The 25531-nt window shown below is 35.2% G+C and overlaps 1 protein-coding gene across 1 annotated transcript in view; it reads right to left on the reverse strand.

The window, feature by feature from the left end:
• Positions 1-25531, reverse strand: part of LOC138696408 (sarcalumenin-like) — a 178006-nt gene that overhangs the window by 56923 nt on the left and 95552 nt on the right. Inside the window, exons 6-7 of the mRNA XM_069821346.1 lie at positions 7037-7177; positions 5403-5565 (exon numbers count right to left, since the gene is read on the reverse strand). Of these exons, the coding sequence (XP_069677447.1) occupies positions 5403-5565; positions 7037-7177 (304 nt within the window). The remainder of the gene's footprint in view (positions 1-5402; positions 5566-7036; positions 7178-25531) is intronic.

The following is a 25531-nucleotide window of genomic DNA, read 5'->3' on the forward strand; positions in this document are numbered from 1 at the left end:
ATCTGACAGCTGGCCTGAGTGACATTTGTGAATCTGATGCTGACAGGTGGGCCATCCTGCATAAGCCCCTAATAGAGCTAGGTCCTGTTTCACGGACAAGTAGCCTGATAAGTCTCAGGGGCCGGAGCCCCAAGCTCTTCCTATCATCGTCAGCTGACAGATAGGCATCCTATCTGAACCCCAAACCCTTCCTATATCAGCATCAGAAATCCGTAAGCCCTACTACCTCCATAATTTGACCCCCATCTATTTTTTACTACTGCAGATGATAGATGAGGGGAAGGTGGAGAGTGTTGGTGGAATGACAGAGAGAAACGGGAGTACCCCGAGAAAAACCCTCTGTAACGTCTGCTTGAGTCACAGACGACATATCACACGTGAATTGTAGTACTGGCTGTTGCAATTTTTTAACTTGTAAAGGTGCATTGCACATTGTGATTGTATTCAATGAGTGATATGGATGTAGAGGAAAGTTGACATTGAGGTGATCGAGAATGAGAAAAGGCCATATATTTAGGACATTCAAAATGAAGAGTACAAGGACAGAAACAAAAAAATGTTCAGCATGGTATGAAATTTGTTGTGTATTGTTTCTCACTTCCATGGAACATTCCAACGCAGAAAAGAAATGTGTTAATAAATAGTCTTTGTCAAATATTTCTTGCATAAGCCTATACAATAATACATAAATTATTTTAATTTATGACATTTACCTTTTACTTCATTAATTTCTTTATGTGCTTTTTAATAAAAAGTGATAACACTGATAACATTTCAGTTTCTGAAAATAAAACAAATGGTAACCTTAACATATTTCATTCCAGTAAACTCTAATTATTGATAATTCCTTCTAATCTCTCTCTCTTTACCTTCTACTAAAGTACCGGTAATATACGTACAGTAATATATTTTCTCCAAAGTGAATACGAAATGAAATGCACTTATTACTCATTACAGTTTCATTTCAACAATTAAATAACTATTGGCATTAATTTACCATAAATGTTATAAAAAGAATTCTATTCGAGGTATAGCCAGTCTTACATTAATATATTCTTTCTGAAGGCATTTTTCAGAGTATGATACAATTCATCGAAGCTGGGAAATGCAATTTTGAAGTTAATTAAAATAAATTGATTCCTCCTTGCGCAACTAGTTAAACAACACACAAAAAGTTCCTTGTAATAAAGGACTGTTGACTAATGAATGTAATCAATGTCTTCATCTTTACTTTTCTTATCAATAATTGCATTTCGAAGTATACTAATACTGCACGGTGATTAGCATCTATGGCAACTGTCCACCTCAAATCCTTCCGTCCATCTTTCATCCACTCATGTGGCCTAGAATGGTGCGACTGCTGCACAGCTGCCATTCCGCAGACATTCCGCTCGTGTGAACCGGGCCTTAGTCACTCATAATGAGTGCACCTCTGTACATAGTGTGTTGGACATTGTGCCACTGTCACATATTCTGTGACACAGTACATGAAGGTAGGCCACCAAAGGGAAAACTGAGAGATAGAACTTAAACTGAGGGCCTAGAATAGTGCGGCTGCCGCACAGCTGCCGTTCCGCAAACATTCTGCTCGTGTGAACCGGGCCTTAATCACTAGTAATGAGTGCATCTCTGTACATAGTGCGTTGGACATTGTGCCACTGTCACATATTCTGTGACACAGAACATGAAGGTAAGCCACCAAAGGGAAAACTGAGAGATAGAACTTAAACTGAGGGAATTCGATCCAGCAACGGAATTGGAATCCGGTGTGACTTAGTGGATAAAAAAGCATCAGCACCTAGAGCCGAAAACCCAGGTTCGAGTCCCAGTGCCGGAGAGAATTTTTCTCTGTTCTATCCATCCTTCATCATATGGTAATGCAGAATTCCTGCACAGAAATATCATATGTACTTTGGTAAATCATAATAATAATAATAATAATAATAATAATAATAATAATAATAATAATAATATAATAATAATAATAATAATAATAATAATAATAATAATAATAATAATGTAAAGTTTTTTAAAAAGTTGTAATACTGTAGGCCTCCTATATAAAATTAAAAATTAAATTATAGTAGTGTACAAAGTGAGCAGTATGGGATGAAGATAAATGCAAACAAGACGAAGACATGGTCATAAGAAGAAAAGAAAAGAAGGTAAACTTACGAATTATAAATGAGGCAGTAGAGCAAGTGGACAGCTTCAAATACTTGGGGTGTACTATAAACAGTAACATAAGCTGCTGCCAGGAAGTCAAAGAAGGACAGCAATGGCAAAGAAAGCTTTTAAAAGAAAAAGGACCATCTTCTGTGGATCTCTGGAAAAAGAACTAAGGACGAGATTAGTAAAGTGCTTTGTGTGGAGTGTAGCATTATATGGGGCAGAAACATGGACATTACAACGAAGCGAATAGAAGCACTTGAAAATGTGAATATGGAGAAGAATGGAGGGTGTGAAGTGGACAGACGGAATAAGAAACAAAGCTATTCTGAAAAGAGTGGTTGAGGAAACTGATCAGGAAGAGAAAAGGAATTGTTTGGGTCACTAGCTGAGAAGAAACTGCCCTGAAGGACGTACTGAAAGGATTATTTATTTTATTATTTATTTATTTATTTAACCTGGTGGAGATAAGGTCATCAGGCCTTCTCTTCCCCTCTACGAGGGGATTACAACTACAATATTAAGAATACAATTACAATTATAATTACAATTAATATTAAATTTACAAATGCAATAAAAATCAAAGTACTAAAAGATTAACTGATTAATAAAAGCTAGACAGTTTATTGTAAAAGTTAAGAAGAGAGACGCATTTCTTTTATTAAGTAAAAATTAAACCTACTCTACGCAGTAAGAAAATGCTTAATAAGTTTGCTTTTGAACGCTACTAAATTCAGACAGTCTCTGATGTCACTGGGTAGGGTATTCCACAAGCACAAGAGCAAGATTGTGTATGATGATGAATACGATGATGTCTTATGTGTTGGTATGGCTAGTATGCGGCTATTTTGTGTGCGGGTAAACAGATTATGATATGATGACAGGTAACTGAAACAAGGAGGCAAGGTACTGTAGGTAGGTGTAGAGGTGTGAAGGGCTTGGAAAAGGAGAACAAGGGAATGAAAATTTCTACGTTCGTTAAGCCGTAGCCAGTTTAGAGTTTGGAAGGATGGGGTAATGTGGTCAGCGCGACAGACATCGCAGACGAAGCGAACACAAGAATTATGAACACGTTGCAATTTTTGCGAATGGTTGACATTGAGGTCAATCAGTAGAAAATCACAATAATCGAAGTGGGGCATTACTAGTGTTTCCACTAGTATTTTCTTGAGTGATAGCGGAAGGAATTTTCGAATGCTGTTTAAGGAATTAGTACGGAAAGCATTTTTTTGGTAATATGGGTTACTTGGTTATTCCAGACACACGAAAACACACCCCATTGTTATTCTCAACATACAACTCAATTTCAAAACACACACACTCTTTGACTCTACACTACGAACGCACCCTCACAGGAAACAAGAGGCACCAAGACCAACAACAACTAGTTCTGAAGATACCCAAAATAGGTCGAAATATGTTAGCAAGGTATGTTAAAATTTAACACAAGAAAGTTCTTATCATACATATTCCGAAGTGATACAGTGTTAAAAGTTGTGTAATCAAGATGTATATTCCAGTTTAAGTGCGTATCAAAGTAAACTCCAAGGTTTTTAACACAGGAAGCAAAAGGGATTATTGTGTCATTTAACTTGACTGGAAAAGCAGGAGTAATATTGCATAATAGACGTTGATGTCCCACTAGGATTGCTTGTGATTTACTTGCATTGAGAGCCAAACCAAACATTGAGAGTCAAACCAAACGGGAACAGGAGAAGAGTTTGGGGCAGAAGAAGATAGCAGATGACAGACGACATTAAGATATATGGATCATATGTGGAGACTAAGAGGAAGGCAGAAAATAGGGAAGACTGGAGAATGCTGAGTTTACAGTGAAAGACCTGCCCTTGGACATAACACTACGAAATGAATAGTGTACAAAATAGTAATATTGTGAATGTATTTCTTCTTTGAATTTTATATGTTGTACAGAGGGTTGTTTCCCATCACTGCAAACGAATTTTGAATGATGTCGTCAGGAATCACATGACAGCTGAACTGTTGTAACAGGTGACAGACCAGTAGTGAGTGATTTCATAGTCAGAGTGCACAGTATCTCACAGCAGCAATGTCCAAGAAAATAGAGCCTTTTTGCGAGGGGTACATTACGACCCTTTCTGATGCCAAGTACAGTTAATTGAAAATCATAGGAGCCTGCAAAAAACGTGGTTTCGTTATTTATAAGAAAGGCACCTTCCGTGTATTTAAAAAGATTCGCAAAGCTCGAATGGGATTAATGTCAGAGAGGGAAAAGCAAGCAAATCCACCCCCCCCCCGCCACATGTCACCACTCTCCCCCAACCCCCCGAAATGATACAAATTAATCCTATCCGAGTTTTAACAGTCTTATTAAGTACACAGAAGATGCATTTATTGGAAATAACGAAACCACGTTTTTTTGCAGGCTTCTTTTATTTTCACTTAACTGTACTTGGCATTGGAAAGGATCGTAATGTACCTCTCTCAAAAGAGCTCGATTTTCTTGGGCATTGCTGCTGTGAGACACTGTGCACTCTGGTTATGAAATCACTCACTACTGGTCTGTCACTTCTCACCACAGTTCAAATATCGTGTGACTCCTGATGCACATGACATCATTCAAAAGTAGTTTTCAGAGATCGGAAACAACCTTCCGTATTTCTCATAGCAACACTTGTTTATTGTAACATCATTTCTTTGGTCCCTTCAATGATGCTCTAACCAAGTTCAACTGTACACTACTACTGCAGAGCTTTCCAGAATTAGATCGAACTACCCATGAAAGATATTGGAAGACCCACAGGCATCATAACCAAGAGCCTGAATACTGGAAACCAACCACCATATTTCACAAGGAAAATGCATTTTGAAAATATGACTACTGTCCATAATGGACTGTTGGAGAAGTCTGAGCATCTGTTAATTGGTGAGGCATTCATTTAAAGAATACTTTGCGAAGCTGACAAAGAATAACTAACATTGTTGATGGTAGCATTACTTTTTTTGCCCTTCCCAGTTTTCACAAAAGAACAGAAAAAGAACTTTTAAACTTTTATTTTCCGATTCCTTTCCACTACAAATTTATAATCGTTCACTAGCCTACTCTACAATTTATCTTTACAGTCATATAATAAATCAACATATTTCCTCTTTATCAATAATTTAAAAAAAAAGAATACCAGCACTACTTTAGAAGTATTTTACGTCTATACATAAAACATGAGCTGCTATTTTGAAGAAATACTGTGATTTACCTTTGTCTGTCGGATTCATTGCCTGCATCATCCGCCTTGGACAGGTAGAAGCGCATTTTTTCAGCATGAGCAGAATTAAGTTTTTCAACTAGATTCAGTGTTCGTTTACACAAAGCTTGGCCAATTGGATCAAAGAATGTGAATATTAGGTCGGCCATCTTTCCTGTCAAGTAAAAAAAAAAAGTTTTAATATTCACTAGAAAGTCTGCAGTTTTATCAATAATCCATTAGCAATAAAAGGGAACATCTCTTTGTGTAAAGCTAAAGAGAGAGACGCAGAAGGAAGAGATCTTGATTAACACTTCATTAAGTAAAAGAACTACTTTTCAAAATGCAAAGTTACAAATATCACAACAATTGTGGTTCTTTCGCGTCCAAAAGCTTTTAATCTCACTATGTTACTGTATAGTTTATAAAAAAAAAACACTCTTACTGAAAACACTCCTTGTACCTCAAAATAGATTTTATTTACACACTTTAACTACACTTGACTACACTATCTCTTAAAATAATTGGTTAAAACAATACCAGAAAGCCAATGGACATATCAGATGTAATATTCTCACTATAGATCTGTAATAGAACATGGTTTGTACATAAGACATTCTACACTCTGCACATAGAATTTTCTGTATGGACGCAAAGTTTTCTTTACTTACTATGACAGAACTTAAGAGGTGAAAATCGTCTACGTTTTTCCAATCTGAGCTTAGGAGAAAGTATATAATACCAGAATAATCATGTGATAACAGGATTATAATCTCGAAAGTTATTCTGGTAGATAAGGCAAACAGAAAAATCTCTTCCTGTTACCTGAAATAAATTTCACAACATTATGGGCAGTCATGCCACTATATCAGCTGACTGAAATCCATGCAGAAACATTCGCCAAAAAAAGTAATTTAGTGAAATTTATTCGCACTCTTATAAGACAGAATTCAGCAAACTTGACCAACAACTTGTGACTTACTATTGAACTTATTTTAGTAATCAGAATTATAACTAAATCCAGGAAGAAATTGGCCAATAAATTATAGGGACATCATAAAAGAACATTTGAGGTCATTTGTGCACTATATTAACGCTATAAACTTTGAACAATTGTAAATATATGTCTCAGTTTTGTAACATGCGTAAACATACTCAATAAGCAAAATATTATAATCACTATAGTTATAATTACTAAAAGTGTATATATGTACATAGTGTAAATAGAACTAGTTTCTTTAATTGAAAGATGCTGATAGTAAAAATCCAATAACCAAAAGTGTATATCGTAAACAGAATTAGTATCATTAATTCAAAGATAGTGATAGTGAATATACAACAGTGAATAACATAAAATAATGTAATAACAAAATGAATATCAATAAAATCACGAAACAGTGAAATAAAAGACAATGGGACACCAATGAACAGATATGTGATAAACAAGATTCAATAAACCATGTAATATGACTATACGTTATGGGGCATGGTGATAATTAAACGGGGGAAAAAAAAACACCACTAAAGTTCAATATTTGATCTCAAAAAGTACTGAAGTGACCTACATTATAACAAAACTTCCTTCTATTCACCTAAAAGAATGTTTTATATATAAATTCAATATCAGAATATCTCATGTAGCTTACCAAGCCAGAGAATTGCTTCGTTGACATCGAACGGGTACTGCATATCTCCATCAACCAGTCCAGGTGTATCAACAAATGTCACCAAACTGAATTTCTTCTGCTTCGATGTCGAGATTTCAGTTGAAAGGAAGTCAACCACGCCTGCACAGACATAACATTTAGACAATGCTGAGGTAAAGATAGGTATTGCTTCTCTGCAAGGTAGAGTATCCCTGCCCCAATGTTGCCCTTCACTAGGCAGCTTGCAGAGTCAAACGTCACGCAAGATGCCCGGTGATGAGCCGCACCGTGACAGAGCTGATGGCTATACAGCAGTGAGACTCGAGAATGGCGTGGCAAAACTGATGCATCACATCTTATACACTGCAGCCGCTCCCACAGGAAAAGGCAAGATTACTGTCAACAACAGGAAACAGGAAGGGGGAGGGGCGTGCTACCCTCTAGTTACCATACACACACTTGCAATGAGGAAAATGTGCTGCAAGAATAATTAGTAATGCCTAACACATGCCTTACACAAAATTTTAATACTTTGAAAGTTGTAACAGTGATACTTTACTAAACAATGTAACTAAATGGGCAATTTCTGAAATTTTTATAAAAATACAGTTAATATACAAGTATGGCATATCAAAACATTATCTCTTATTATTAATTCCAGCCTCTATTCCAGTGAAAATATGAAGTCTTGATCCAGGACAGTAACTCTTAGTATTCTATGTCCACTCTCTGAATCACTTCAGCTACAGATAATTTTATGAACTTCGATAAATTTATGAAGGTGGTAGATAAAATACTGAATGAACTCATTAAACGCTTAAATTAAATTAATATATTCAAATATCATCCAATTAAATATATTTAACAGATTTTATAAGCTATTATTTTAGAAATATACACAACATTGGGAGCATTTAAAAGATATTTTAAATAAAGAGCAATAAATTGGCAAAGAAATGGTAAAAATTAACATTATTCTTATCATATTTTAATGACTTTTTCTATGCTAATTAGGCAGATCCCGTGGCATCACGGTCTAAGGCCACCTGCCTAGGACTCGCGTTATGGAATGCATGCTGGTTTGAGTCCTAATGGGGGAAGAAATTTTCTCATGAAATTTCAGTCAACGTATGGGACCAGTGCCCACCAAACATCGTGATGCACTTGGGGAGCTACGATAGGTAGCAAAATCCGGTTGCGAAAGCCAGCTATAATGGCTGGGGGGGAGGGGATCATCATGCTAACCACACGATACCTCCAGTCTGGTTGGATGATCGTCCACCTCTGTTTTGGCATGTGAACATGAGACCAACAGTGAGCTGGTCGGACTGGGCCCTTCAAGGGCTGTAGCACCATGGATTATTATTATTATTATTATTATTATTATTATTATTAATAATTAAGCAGATCACTGCCAAACAAATGTAGACAATATCAAAGACAGAATAGATAGCAATCTAAGTTCTGATCACTTCTCTATTGTTTTACTTCACAATTTTCCTCTAAAACTACAGCATGAATGAGATCGGTAATGATACTGCTTTCATAACAGGTGTAGTGCATTCAGTAGTGAAGCGTGACAAAAATTTTGGGTAAGCTGGGCTGAAGGCATGGTGATCTAAGCCATGTTTTATATCACTAAAAGGTAAACGAAACGTGGAAATGCTCCTGTTTTTAATTAACTAAATTCTAAAGTGATCTTGTCCATTCTTCGAAAATGTTTGGGAAAACTCAGCTTACCCTGCCTACCCTAACGCTTAACCACTGAGTGCATTTTAACTTTTAGATAAAATTCAAATGGAATTTTTGTAAGATCCTTTTGTACAGTTTTTTTGGTTTATTTTACGACGCTTTATCAACTGCTATGGTTATCTAGCATCTGAGTGAGATGAAGGTGATAATGCCAGCGAAATGAGTAAAGGGTCCAGCCCCGAAAGTCACCCAGCATTTGCTCTTAATGGGTTGAGGGAAAAAACTCAACCAGGTAACTTGTACCAAACAGGATTTGAACCTGAATCCGCTCGTTTCACGGTCAGATGTGCAAACGGTTACTCCACAGCGATGGACTGTACAGAGTTCTATATTTCCTCTTATGTGATACTCACGTCAGTATCTTTAATTTTTCAACTTTTACGGGACTCAGTCTGAATGAATCACTTAATTAGGAGATTTTTAAATGACAAAGAGAACTGTATGATTACAGTAAATGTATTTTTACCTCTCTGAACATTATTTCCTACTAAACAAGATTTTTTTAAATTACTCGTATAAATGGTTCTGTTTTCATTCAAATTTTACGTTTGTAGCTGTCCTATATGATAGATGCTTTTGCCAGACATTTTTTTTTACTCACTGTAAACTGTTATGTACAACTGAATATGAAGTGACCTAATGCAACAACACCAATAACACAAAAGTTTTTTCTTTAAATGTACATCTGAATATGGCATACAATATTACATTAGCTATTTCTAGCTGCATTCTAATATACAGCATTCATATGAACTTTCTATCCATTCACAGTATAAACTCAGCTCTGAGTACAGCTAATTTTTCACGTAACTTTATTTATTACTGTTTTTAAATCAACAACCAAATGTGTGTTCCATTAAGTATAATACGAATAAAACACTTGTGCACACATAGCCACACACAATAGATGATATGGTATACTAAATATTCAAGATTTAACATAGTATCATGAACTTCAAATAACGAAGTATGTGTTCTTTCTAATTATATCTGTGTGCTGATCATGTTCATTCAAATTTTGTTTATTAAAGTGTTTTAATATGTAATTTTATTTATAAAATAAATATATTTAAATTATATTTATTTGAGGCTAGCTTACATCAGATGTGATCATTGAGTTTCGGACCAACTGACTCAGGGAACAGAATCTCGTAAGGGCTCCTGCCATAGGTTATGTGGAATAAGAAGGGATCCCTATAATCACACTAAAGGAAACTTACATAGAGAAAAATATCGAAATGAAATCTGACAAGCAAGCCTCCTATAACTTCTTGGAATTATTGAACTATTAATCTTCACGAAACCAGAAGACACCAAAGAGTCTAAATTGTGTTGGATATGATGATGAAGAGAGGCTCCTTACACAGACTATATCCATTTATATCTCTCAGAACATCCCACTAATCCCAAGGATTGATAATTTCCTCCTCACACAAAATGTATTTATACGTAAAATACAAGTTTTACAATTTTAGATAATAACTAAGAAATGTCCACCCAGATTAATGTCTTGGGCCTCCACAACTTTACCATGAACAATCTTATCGAAACCACAGTACTATCTCACATCAGGATATCCATTACCACTTCCCTCTCTTTCGTTTGCCAGCTGCAGCAATCATATTCATTTACAAATCTCCGAATTCTTAACTATTGAACATAATTTAAATCAGTGATATATTATGGATAAACTCTAAAACCAAGGGACAAATTTCTACATCCTTAATTCGAGTAATGTCAAAGCAGTATAGTCCATTACATGTTATACTAGTTTATTTTAGTGTTAATCGCAATTAAAAAGAGTTATAAAATTCTAGAAAAGTTATTTCTCACATTTGTTTAAATTGGATAAAGTTTCCCTACAATTTTAAATCAATGTGAAAGCTGATTTGACGCAATTCAAATGAAAATCCTCTTTTCCAGATATAAACGAAAATCTTATTTCTTTTCTTCCTTCTGTTATTTATAGCTTCTGAAATTACATATCTTTCTCCTTAACTAATCCTCTCGTGTTAAATAAAGAGGAAGTAAAAAATAACTCTGATATAAATTCAGCACTGCAACTGGTAACCTCACAAGGAACTTGTGGTTTGATCTCAATGGAACAACTAAGTTGCCTTGTTTCATGGAGATGATAAGAAATAAATATAATTCCATCAACAGGGTTTAATTTGCAGTAGCAGTAGTAGTGGTGGTGGTGGCAGTGGCAGTGGCAGTAGTAGTATTAGTAGTAGTAATAGTAGTAGTAGTAGTAGTAGTAGTGGTGGGTGATAGCAGCAGCAGCAGCAGCAGCAGCAGCAGGAGTAGTAGTAGTAAAAAAAATACTTTTTGTTATGCAATCTTCTAAACCATTGTCTGGCTTACTTACTTACTTATTGACATTTAAGGAACCCGGAGGTTCATTGCCGCCCTCACGTAAGCCCGCCATTGATCCCTATCCTGAGCAAGATTAATCCAGTCTCTACCATCATATCCCACCTCCCTCAAATCCATTTTAATATTATCTTCCCATCCTACGGTACTTTATTTAAAGGTCCTGCAGCAGCAATATAATGAATATTCCAGTGTTCCCCTGTACTATTATCTATTATAAATGTAAATGTCCATAAACATGCAAACACATTCACACCAACATGACTCAGAATTTCTTGATAATGTATTGCATGCAAGTCCACCAAATCCAGACAGTTGAATACTGACATACATAAACGACGAATTGATTTTGTTACCTCAAATAGCTAAACCTCTAAAATTCCAATTTACATCAACATTAAGCCGATCTGTTGACAGGCAAAAAAAAAAAATGTAAAGGAAATTATAAAAATTCTGCATCAGTTTATAAGAATGTCTGTACCCAGTTTTTCGTAATTTTATTCCAAGGTCAACTATTGCCTTTGGGCAAGTAGTCAGCCTCTCTGCCTTCCACAGTGACATCTCAGGTTCAATCCCCGTCTGGGTCATGAAGAAGTTTGTGATGGACACACAGGCATGAGAGGTTTTTCTCGAGGTTCTCCTGTTCCCACCAATAAATCATTATCATCACTCTACCAATACTCCACAATCACCCTTATTCTGCTAGGTCTCTAGTGGGGTCTTCAGAACAAATAGTGGTTGAAAGCTGTACACATTCGTGATTATTATTATTATTATTATTATTATTATTATTATTATTATTATTATTATTATTATTATTATTATATTCCAAGGCCAATGTGGCAACAACACTATCATAATTCAACACTGAAAAAATTTTAATTTGATATGAAGAAAATCCTAAAATCTTTATCTCCACACAGAGTTACTTCAATACCTTGAAATAAGAATTTTTACATATTACTATATAATACAAATATTATCAAATTTAGTATTTATCGTGGAACAAATTAAGATATTAAACAAGGCTATAAGTTAAGGCTCTCATATATCCCTCTTCATGACTAAATTATTGTAACAGAAAATAAAGAGAAGTTGAAGCTATTTATACATCCCTTCAAAGTTTATTTCTTTGGATTCATTATTGCAAGAACATAGTCATATTAAGTGACTCTAGAGCCACAATACAATGAATAGTATCAAAAAAAAAAAAAAAACAAAAAAAAAACAAACAAAAAAAATCAATCAATGATTAAACAAATCCAAGTTTAAATAAAATCATAATTCTTTAGTGGATTTCCGCACATTGTGTTATAAGCGGTAATAAGAGAGCCGACATTCTAGCAAAGAAAGGCACTAAAATTGAACAAAAACAGAACTATAATTTTTCATATAATTAAATAAAATAAGTTATTAAAATAATTATTATGTCCACTATTAAATACTATAGAAAATTGCCAATGGAAAAATTTACTAGAAAGACCTGATTTAATTCCTGACCTACAACGTAAATCTGCTGTGGCCGTGTTCAGACTCCTTACTGATCATGACTGTCTCGGTAAACATTTACATAGGATTGACACCCTGTCTACTCCAAATTGTGTAGTGTGTTCTCAAAAAGAAGAAATAGATATGAATAATTTAACACACAGTGAAGTACTTCAAAAAATACAAGTCTTATATCTAATTAATTGATGAACTAGTGGACTTACTCGTGTTAAATATGTATTATTCGTCCGGCTTACAGCTGTTTCAGTGCATCATCAGAGCCTACTAGATCGCGGCGTCATCTCGAACTTCTCTGCCTGTTAGGAGGGTGTGTTTTATTGTTGGAATGTGTTGGATTGTGGAGTCGAATAGTGTGTGTGTACTGAAATTGATCTGTGTGTTGAGGATTTGATCAGGGTGTGTTTTAGTGTGTTTGTATATTTCGTATTGTTCTAGTGTGTTGAGTTTTTGGTTCTTGGGTTGTGTGTGTAGGATTTCCATGTCCGTATTTATGTTATTGTATGTATGGTTGGCATTGGTTATGTGATCGGCATATGTAGATGTGTTGTGTCCTCTGGTTTTTGCTTTAATGTGTTCTTTGTAGCGAGTTTGGAATGATCTGCCTGTCTGTCCTATGTAGAACTTGTCGCAACTATTACATGTGAGTTTGTATACACCTGTGTGGTCGTATTTATTTGTTTGTGTTTTTTGTGTGTTGAGATGTCTTTGTAGTGTGTTTTCTGTTCTGTATGTTATGTTGTATTTCTGTTTTCTGAATGAAGATGCGATCTTATGCGTGCTTTTGTTTTCATATGTTAGTGTGATGTATTTCTTGCGTTCTTGTGTTTGTGTTGTGTTTTGTGTATTTATGTGTTTGTTAAGTTTTTGTTTTGTCTTCCTTATGATGTTGTCTATTATGTTTGGATTGTATCCGTTTTCTTGTGCTATGAATTTGATTGTGTTCACTTCTTCATTGTAGTGTTGTTGGTTCATGGGTATGTTGAGTAATCTGTGTACCATTGTCCTGAATGCAGTCTGTTTGTGTTGTATGGGGTGGTTAGATGTGTTGTGTATGTGTGTGGTGGTGGTGGTTGGTTTTCTGTATATTTTGAAGGTGTGTTTGTTGTCGATTTTTGTTATGGTGATGTCTAGGAAATTTATGGAGTTGCTGTTTTCAAGTTCTAGTGTGTATTGAAGTTTTGGATGTAATTTGTTTATGTATTGGTGTAGTTTGTGTATTTGTCTTTTGTTTCCTTTGTATAATATGAGTATATCGTCTACATATCTGTGCCAGTATATTATGTTGTCTGCATACTTGTTGTGTTCATTGTTGAGTATGTATGTTTGTTCTATGTTGTGTAAAAATATCTCTGCTAGTATGCTGGATATGGGTGATCCCATTGGCAATCCTTCTGTTTGGGTGTAGTATTTGTTGTGTGTGAAATAGTTTTGCTTTGTTATGATGTCTGTGATTTCGATGATTTCTTCGATGTATTCTTGTGGTGTGTTGTTATCTGTGAGCATTTGTTTTAGTATTTGTAATGTGTCCTGTATTGGTATATTAGTGTATAAGTTGGTGATATCGAATGATGCTAGTGTTGCACTGTGTGGTATGTGTTGTTTTGTTTTGTTGACGAGGTCTATAGTGTTCTTTATTGTTGTCTGTTCTCTGAATTTTATGTTGTTTCTGATGATTTTGTCCATGTGTGTGGCTAGTTTGTGTGCTGGTGCCTGTCTGTAGTTGATTAGGGATCTGACAGGCACCAGCACACAAACTAGCCACACACATGGACAAAATCATCAGAAACAACATAAAATTCAGAGAACAGACAACAATAAAGAACACTATAGACCTCGTCAACAAAACAAAACAACACATACCACACAGTGCAACACTAGCATCATTCGATATCACCAACTTATACACTAATATACCAATACAGGACACATTACAAATACTAAAACAAATGCTCACAGATAACAACACACCACAAGAATACATCGAAGAAATCATCGAAATCACAGACATCATAACAAAGCAAAACTATTTCACACACAACAAATACTACACCCAAACAGAAGGATTGCCAATGGGATCACCCATATCCAGCATACTAGCAGAGATATTTTTACACAACATAGAACAAACATACATACTCAACAATGAACACAACAAGTATGCAGACAACATAATATACTGGCACAGATATGTAGACGATATACTCATATTATACAAAGGAAACAAAAGACAAATACACAAACTACACCAATACATAAACAAATTACATCCAAAACTTCAATACACACTAGAACTTGAAAACAGCAACTCCATAAATTTCCTAGACATCACCATAACAAAAATCGACAACAAACACACCTTCAAAATATACAGAAAACCAACCACCACCACCACACACATACACAACACATCTAACCACCCCATACAACACAAACAGACTGCATTCAGGACAATGGTACACAGATTACTCAACATACCCATGAACCAACAACACTACAATGAAGAAGTGAACACAATCAAGTTCATAGCACAAGAAAACGGATACAATCCAAACATAATAGACAACATCATAAGGAAGACAAAACAAAAACTTAACAAACACATAAATACACAAAACACAACACAAACACAAGAACGCAAGAAATACATCACACTAACATATGAAAACAAAAGCACGCATAAGATCGCATCTTCATTCAGAAAACAGAAATACAACATAACATACAGAACAGAAAACACACTACAAAGACATCTCAACACACAAAAAACACAAACAAATAAATACGACCACACAGGTGTATACAAACTCACATGTAATAGTTGCGACAAGTTCTACATAGGACAGACAGGCAGATCATTCCAAACTCGCTACAAAGAACACATTAAAGCAAAAACCAGAGGACACAACACATCTACATATGCCGATCACATAACCAATGCCAACCATACATACAATAACATAAATACGGACATGGAAATCCTACACACACAACCCAAGAACCAAAAACTCAACACACTAGAACAATACGAAATATACAAACACACTAAAACACACCCTGATCAAATCCTCAACACACAGATCAATTTCAGTACACACACACTATTCGACTCCACAATCCAACACATTCCAACAATAAAACACACCCTCCTAACAGGCAGAGAAGTTCGAGATGACGCCGCGATCTAGTAGGCTCTGATGATGCACTGAAACAGCTGTAAGGCGGACGAATAATACATATTTAACACGAGTAAGTCCACTAGTTCATCAATTAATTATATTCAAGTGTTAAAAGTGGTGTATGCAAGATTCAAAAATGTCTTATATATAAATACTGGGAAGCAAGAGAGAAAATAACTTGATTGTTAAATCAAGAGCATTAGATATAGTAGGATTTTCCAAAGCATCCCCAGTCAGTCTCTTTTGTTGCTAGAAGAACTTAGCCACACGGTCCACCCCAGTCATTAAGGGATGCGTGCGGAAATTTCTAGGTGCACAGTTGTCACATTTTACATTGAGTTCGCCATGTGGGTATGAAACAATCGTATATTTATTTCTATACAACAAATTGTACTTTCATTCAATCAATCACGAATTAATGAATGGTTAATTTTGAGTTACTGTGTGTATAAAGATCCATTATAGAATGACTGTATGGTCAACTTCTTCAAATTAATATATATATATTTATATATATATATATATATATATATATATATATATCAACAATAATAATAATAATAATAATAATAATAATAATAATGATAATAATAATAATAATAATAATAATAATAATGGTAATAATAATAATAATAATAATAATAATAATTATCATCATAATAATAAAAAGGAACACTGAAAGAAGATTATGTCAATTTGTATTTTGTATCTAAATCCACAGTGAAACCTAAAGAGGTATGTAATAAAATATGACAGCATTTTGCTTCTTTTACCGCTATTCGTCGTCACTCTCTCCTAAATGAATCAAAAGTCTCTCTTGGATACTGTCTCTGCCTGCTTCATGTAATTCTCTTCCGTTTTAATTGCATGTTGAAGACAGGAGGACCAATTATGGGGACCGATTGTTGCAGCTCCATCACGCAGAAGTTAACACACTAGTCTCAAGTCGGGGTAATATTGTTTTTCCTAACATAAGACTTTAGTTGGTGCCAGATCATTTCCAAAGGATTTAGAATGCAGTGGTACAGAGGAAGTCGTAACACTTCATGTCCATATGAGGCTGCAAATTTCTTACTAATATTGACTGATTTGATTTCCTGCAACAACATAACTGCCTTGATGGGTATGCAGTTGGGCACGGTGCCTCATAAAGTTAATTATGTCTTTAACATTGCTGTTCATCTATCAGTGCTGTCTTGGAGTTGGAAAAAAAAAACTAAATCCATTATATACTCCACAAAACAATTATCATAATAATAAAATTATAGAAGACTTTCAAACAGCGAACAAAAACACTTGTGAATTGTTTGAACATGTTAAGAAAGACTGTAGTCAGTGTTAGGATTCATGGGAGAATTGGCAACATTTATGTTTGCCTCAGAAAATGGAAACAGAGATCACCCCATCCCCCGAGTGGACAGAAAAGATTGGGGGACCTTCTTACTTCAAAAGGCAACTGCTCATCGTGCGGTAGCCTCTATCTTTAACTGGGGATGCATAGAACGATCCTACTATACCTACCTACATTTTCAAGTGAAAGATAGATGGGTGGAAATATTAGAAGTATTGAAAGATGAAATATGGCAATGTGAGTACCAAAACTGTAGAACTTATTCTTTGCATTCCCTGTTCAAATGCAGAGATAGAATGTCTCTTCTCAGATATGAATAATTACTGGTCATATGAGAAAACTAATACTTGGTATCTTCCATTGACAACACATAGATACTTAATGACAACTTAAATCGTTTGTACACTTAGCGGCAAAAAGAATGGGCCGACTCTTGGTCGATAGAAATGCAAGTTCTATTGCACGGTTCACTTTTGTAAATGTAACCCACTGCAAGGCATTGCTGTGGTGTCTCTTCATTCAAAGTCGTCCATCTATAATGTAGTAAACCTTACGAGCAGTGTGTAGCCCAGTGGTAAGAAGTCTGACATCCGTACCAGAGGTTGTGAGTTCGCCTCCCGGTACAGTAAAATTATTATTTTTTATTTAAATTTTTACTTAAGTTCTTAGTTTAAATGTGAAATGGCATTTGTTAACAAACTTCGTTATGCCTGCCTTGTAAAAATATTATTGCCCATCACCTGTGGGCTATTAATAGGTGAGACCTGGCCTGTATAAACAAAAATACTTGTTTCACATCCTAAAAAACCGGACGCATATCAAACACAAATAAATAATTAAATTAACAAAAACAAACAATTTTTTAATATATTAACAAAACAAGGCCTGTGGTGGGGGCTACTATCTCGTCCACAAAACACCTGCGCCAACAACTGCCCTCATTCTGCGCGGCATGGAGTCCACAAGATTATGGAACAGGTCTAAATTCTTGGCCATCTCCTTCCATACATCTAGAACTCTGTCCCACAATTCCTCAGTGTCCAAACGGGTGGTTGTTCTGCCCAAATAGAGCGTAGGATCCCTTTGACTACAGCCCACAAATTTTGAATCGGATTCATATCTGGTGAATTGGAGGCCAGTCGACTGGGTCGACATCACGCCTCCTCGTAAATCATCTTTGAATTCGGTTGGCGGTGTGTGTCGGATGATTATCCTGCTGGAAGAAAAGTGTTCCTTCTGGAAATCGTTTTCCGTTGTATTAACAGATAGCAGTATTGCTTGAAAGAGAGAGGGAGGTTTATTATTTATTAGAGTTTGGGAATATTCTAAGAGATATCACCACATAATTATAGCTTTGCGAGACACATATGATGGCAAATTTGTAATTAAAAAAAGAAGATTGGGAGAGATTCGAACCTTGCGCTACTACTATCAACTTGTTCAATATACCAATGCCGTAACGTCTTACGCTACTGTGACTGTTACTATCAGTTCGGCATAATACGTGGTTTTCCTGTTCATATTCGCTCCGGTTGATTTTGTATTTATCAATTTTATTATTATTTCACTATTCAAGGGCCCTGGTGTATCTAGAATCAACCCGCCATTCGATTTTATTACATATTTCAGACTCTTAAACAAAATACAGCAAATTTAAATGGTTTAATTATGTGTTACCTAGTGAACTACAGTTTTGACAAGGCGCACATGCGCAATGTTATGTCTCTGTAACTTAGAAATTGTCGGCCGGCCCATTCTTTTTGCCGCTAAGTGTACATCAAAATACATGACAGAATAAGTAGTAACATTCAAGTGATAAGTATTATTAGATGTATTCATACTCATATTCTTTATTCTTACCTATATAACTGTACATACTGTGGTTGTACACGTCAGTAACATATTATATTTACATTGTAAGATCTTCCAGAAATTCCTTTAAAGAGTAATAACATTTATTTATTAATAATTATGTCCTTTACCTCATATCTGAACTTTGATATTGGTAAATCTTTTATTTATTTATTCATGTATGTATTTATTCATTTATCCATTCATTGATTCATGTGTATTTATTTATTTTTTGTAATTTATTGCATAAACCTGAATATGTAGGAGACTTTTCATGTTTACTCAACTTATGTATTACAGAACAAACGTCAGAAGCATTTCTGGTGTCATAGAATGATAATTAAATGTTCAGCATGGATTTTGCTGACTAGAAACTAAACAATGTTTCTTGTCAAGTTTTATGCTCTGATTATGAATAAGAAATTATTTTTTGTCTATCACGTCAGAATTATCCATACATCATATATTTTCATTTTACGTAAAAAATGTAATTAATCTATAAGTATAAGCTAAGAGATGGCCACGACAAGAAATACAAGGGCCTATATTTAGTTCGTTGTTTTTTTGTGATTTCATAGCTTTCAACAGTTAATTTATTTAGTTATGATTTTGGATGTGAAGTATAAGTTGATGGGAATGTGTGACGATGTTAGTGGCACTTGAATGTATTTATTTCTTTCTCCAATAAAGAATATTGATAACCACATGAAAAAATTGTTTACATTGGCAACCAGTATTATGTTGCCATGAATGAAACTGATGTTAATCCATCTACATCCATATCTTTTGTTAATTCCTCAGACATAATAAAATGGTCGATCTGGTTAGCGAGTTGGTATAGCGCTGGCCTTCTATGCCCAAGGTTGCGGGTTCGATCCCAGGCCAGGTCGATGGCATTTAAGCGTGCTTAAATGCGACAGGCTCATGTCAGTAGATTTACTGGCATGTAAAAGAACTCCTGTGGGACAAAATTCCGGCACATCCGGCGACGCTGATGTAACCTCTGCAGTTGCGAGCATCATTAAATAAACCATAACTTTAACATAATAAAATGTACCATTCGTAATAGAAATTTTACAAAAAGAGGTATTCTCATACATATAGCTAGAAGTCATAATTCGTCATCTCAAGACTCTGTTAACAACATTGATTGTATTACTAATGATACTGATCAGCACGGAAAGTCTTCGCGAGAAAGCGAGACTTCTCATAATTCTCAAAGTATACAGGAGAGTAAAGCCTCTAACCCATCTCAGTGTCTACACTGTGGCTGTTCCTATTCAAGTAAACACGGGGTAAAAATTCATATCAGCAAAGTCCACCATGAAAAACACTGTCAGACTTTACTATCACATCATGGAAAACAAAGCCATAGCTGTGGGATATCTGAGGATACGGATTGTAGGCCTAACCCATCATCCTCTCAACATAACAATATTGGAAATCGCACTGTGTGCACAGAATTTAACCAGAAAATGACAGAATGGCGAGACAGATTTATTCTAGATGTTAATGATGAAGACTACGATCTTAATGTCAACCAGTGAACTGAATTCTTGGCTACAGCTATCGATTTACTTCCAGGTCCAAAACATCCAGCTTGGAAGTACTACCAATATCAGAAAAACAAAAGTAACACAGATAACCAGAAGAAATATAAACAAACTACAAATCCGGAACATGCAACTAAACGAGATCAGCTGAAGCATAGAGAAAAATATGTTTCAACTTACACAGTACCTCTATTACAACCAACGGAGGAAAGCAGTGAGGTCTGCCCTACGTTCTAAAAACCGAAAGTTGTAATGTTTCAACTGAAGCTATATTTAAATACTTTTCTGATACACACGGACAGCCTAATCATATGGTTTGCACTGAATATTCTTCCACCCTAAAAGTAGATGAACGAATTGAAATGGACGACATGTTCATGGAAACAATGAGTACTGGGGAAATTGAGACAGCCCTAAGGAGGATAGCAGTAGATACATCACCTGGCTCTGATCACATTATTGTGAGGGTAATTAAAAATAAAATAGCAACAGAAATAATAGCTTCTATTGCTACACAATGTTAAAAACTGGCTTTATATACCCTCCAAGTTTAAACAAGCCCGAACCATATTAATCCATAAAGGTGGTGATACAATGGATTTAATAAACTGGAGGCCTATCACAATATGTTCAGTGATCAGAAGAGTAATTGAACGTGTACTTGACCGACATATGTGCGAATTCGTGAGTTTTAACCCCAACCAAAGAGGTTTCACCAACTCCTCTGGTACTCACATCAACACTGCAATTTTAGATTCTCTGCTACGTGAAGCCAAAATAAATGCACAAGATCTGACTGTTATTTTCATTGAGATGATATTGTTATCATTGGTAAAGACAAAAAATCCGCTTTAACACTCTTCAATCACACAGTTCAACTATTCCATGAAATCAGACTAGATATTAACATTAACAAGTGTAAAGGCATGTGTATTAAAAAGAGTCAGCTGTTTGAAGAAAATTTCCACATCTCGTCTGGAAATGAAATAGCTGGTTTGCAAAGAGGTGACTTCATTCGCTATCTAGGAGTCAATTTTTATGACGAGATTAATTTTGATCCTCTTTCAACATTGACTAAATTAAGAACAAATGCAGAATTACTTATTTCTTCACCATACTTACAAGTGGATCAAAAATACAACATCATTAACACTTCAATCGGTCCTAGTCTAATATATCCATTTCAGACACTGCCTCCAAAAAAAAAATTCTAATAAATTCATAGTGGATGCAGATATTATGATAAGGGGTGTGCTGAAAGAAATACTGCAACTGCCTAATGACCTTCCTACATATATGTTGTATACAGACACAAAATTCAAGGGATTAGGTTTATTTTGTTCAGCATGGGAATTATACTTACAACATATAAACGCATGTAAGATATTGCTTAAATCCAATAATTCCCTCCTACATGCTACAAGGCAATTATCCCAAGAAATTACAGTCTCACAGCACTCAATATCACCAAATCAGCAAATATTTTAGACAAATACGACACTGTAGATATGTGAAAGGTACAGCAAGTATTAAGAGAAAAAGCATTTGAGAATTGGAGCCAGAAAAAACATATACCAACAATATACCCCGGCCAATAAGTGGATCCAGAATCACAAGGGTCTTTCCTCCAGTGAGTGGAGGGAAGCAATCAAGATGAATGCAAATGTATGCTGTGTGTAGTGTACCTAGCAGGTCTTTGGGCAGTAACCTCTGTCGACATTGCAACAGGGAGGTTGAAACCCTTGCCCATGTCCTGGGGGCCTGTCCACACGGTGAACTTCTACGAAATACATGGCATCATACAGTAAGATCTATAATAGCAACTGCCTTAAGAAACAAAGGTTATTTAGTATATGAAGAAGTACACGGCATATCCAGTGAGGGCAGTAATCGAAGAATGACATAATTGCATTTAAATGTCCCTCTCTTGAAGGTTACATCATAGACCCTACTGTGAGATTCGAATCGCATGAACACCAGCCAGAAGAAGTACACGAGGAAAAAATATATATATATATATATGAACCTTCCATCAGTTTTTATAAGGGCAAATACCATCTGGAATCCATCTCATTATGGGACTAATGATAGGAGCCCGTGGGACCATACCCCGGTTCCTAGTCGACTTCTGTAAATCTTTTGGCCTGCATAAAGATATTTTAAGAGCTCTAACAATTGCAACATTGAAAGATCAATAGCTATTTTCAGGCATCATACATATGGACCATGACTTTAATACGCATCTTCTTGACATTACTTAGTTAATTATCATGTGTTTCAATTTAATTCAAATTATTTTTCACTCTAACAACAATGTATCACTAAGCCTCAAGGCATTTACTCTATTTATTGTATCATGGTACTCTTTGTCAATGGCAACCTATAGTGGTTACAGGAAGAAATAAATAAGTAATGGAACTTTGTATAACTTTTATAGGCACTAAATATTTTCCTTCAGTCTTTTAAATTTATCACTGGAAGAATAACACTGTGAAAAGTTTCAGTGACCCTCAGCTCCATGAGTATGTTAATTTCTGATGTTAAAGATCATGTATTACTTCTATTAGACTCATGGAGTGGACAAACTGATGAAAACATTTGTAATGACCCTGAAAATCTTTTAAATATTAAAACAATTCCTCCCCCTCCAACACCACAACGTTCGTGCAGCCACTTGAAGTTTACCTTTTCCAGCAGTATAATTATATTGTAATTCGGAGAACAGAAGACTATTTCAGACATAAAATTATAACTAAAAATAGCACAGGAAATTTGCATGAATGAGAGAGAGGTAGAGAGGGAGGTATGGGGTGTACCTGAAGGAGGGATGGGGATGGAGGGAGAGGGAGGGGGAAGGAGTGAGAGGGAGGTATATGAAGGGATGGAGGGGGAGAGGAAGTGTAAGTGAGAGTGAGAGAGAGAGAGAGAGAGAGAGAGTGAGTGAGTGAGTGAGTGTGTGTGTGTGTGTGTGTGTGTGTGTGCGTGCGTGTGTGTGTGTGTGTGTGTGTGTGTGTGCTAGTGCGTATTCTAGGGGCAATAATTCATCTGTTTTAACTTCTGGGATGTAATTATTTCTAATTTCATCTATGCATCCAACAAATATCATAACACTGGAAATCAACTGCCAAATACTTTTAAGTTTGGTTTGTTTAGTTACTTTTTCTAGTCAACTGTTTTTTTAGGATGCCGTGGTTATTTGTTTACTCAGAAAAATGCCAAAAACAACTCTGTATGCAAGCCAAAGAATGTCAGAGTTTTTGTGAACCATTTTATGGTGGATAATAAGATTTTCTCGTCACTTTGGCTTTTTTTAGGTTATTTAACGGCCTTCTATCAAACTGTGTGATTATTTAGTATTGAGGTAGAAATAGTACCGGGTACTTTGGCAAGTTAAGTACGAGGACTTGTCATGTAATTACTTTACTTTCGCCTTATAGTCGAAGAAAACCCAGGAAAAACCCAACCAGCTAGTCAGCCCAACAAAAATTGGAAACCACACCTAAACACAGGCTTGGTTTGCGGAACATATTAAGGATTATTAGTTGAAATTTTCTTATGAAATTGGATTCAATTGTGATTTTTTGTAGATTGTAATGGTGATTTTGACTCTAAAATATGTACACATTGCCCGTCACACTACTCCAAAAAAGAAGTTTGTTGTACAGGTACTTATTAATGCCTCAAAAACAACACAATGCAAGAAAAACTACTAACTACGAAAGTGACAATATTAAAGATGCACTATTAGGAAGTGTTTACATAGTTTTATGGACTTTTCTATGTTTATATTTTGTTTTATTCCATTAAATTGTGTTACAGATACTTTAAAAAGGAGTAAAACTACTTTGTGTTTAAGAGCTAAATATTTTGAAATTTAAAAACTCTCTAAAAATAAACACTGATGTAGTGAATCAGAGAGGTAATATCACAAAGAACCTTAGTTTTCATTCAAATTTGTGAGTGCCTTCATTTCATATAATATGTAGAAAATTACTAAAAATACATTTCAAAATATCCAACCATACATTTTCATATTATGAGGCTTGTTTAAATATAGAAAAACCTTAACAATTAAAGCATAATTAAAAAAAAAGTTGAAATAAAAACTGATAAATAAAACCCTACTGATGATAAATTAAAATCAAGGAAATAATGTAAACGAAAATGTTAAATTGATGAAACTATTCAAAATTAGAAGAAGAGATCAAAGAGGATTATTTTACTATTAAAGAAATATATAATTTTTTCTTATATTATTTTATTGACTGGCAAGACTGAACTATAGACAAATATCAATACTTACTTACTTAGTTACAAATGGCTTTTAAGGAACCCACAGGTTCATTGCTGCCCTCACATAAGCCCGCCATTGGTCCCTATCCTGTGCAAGATTAATCCAATCTCTATCATCATATCCCACCTCCCTCAAATCCATTTTATTATCCTCCCACCTACGTCTCGGCCTCCGCAAAGGTCTTTTCCCCTCCAGTCTCCCAACTAACAATCTATATGCATTTCTGGATTCGCCCATACGTGCTATATGCCTTGACATCTCAAACGTCTGGATTTAATGTTCCTAATTATGTCACGTGAAGAATACAATGCATGCAGTTCTGCGTTGTGTAACTTTCTCCATTGTCCTGTAACTTCATCCCTCTTAACCCCAAATATTTTCCTAAAAATCTTATTCTCAAACACCCTTAATCTCTGTTCCTCTCTCAAAGTGAGAGTCCAAATCTCACAACCATACAGAACAACAGGTAATAACTGTTTTATAAATTCTAACTTTCAGATTTTTTGACAGCAGACTAGATGACAAAAGCTTCTCAACCGAATAATAACATGCATTTCCCATATTTATTCTGCATTTAATTTCCTCCCGAGTGTCATTTATATTTGTTACTGTTGCTTCAAGATATTTGAATTTTTC

This window comes from Periplaneta americana, chromosome 3, assembly GCF_040183065.1.
Source record: "Periplaneta americana isolate PAMFEO1 chromosome 3, P.americana_PAMFEO1_priV1, whole genome shotgun sequence".
Lineage (NCBI taxonomy): Eukaryota > Metazoa > Arthropoda > Insecta > Blattodea > Blattidae > Periplaneta > Periplaneta americana.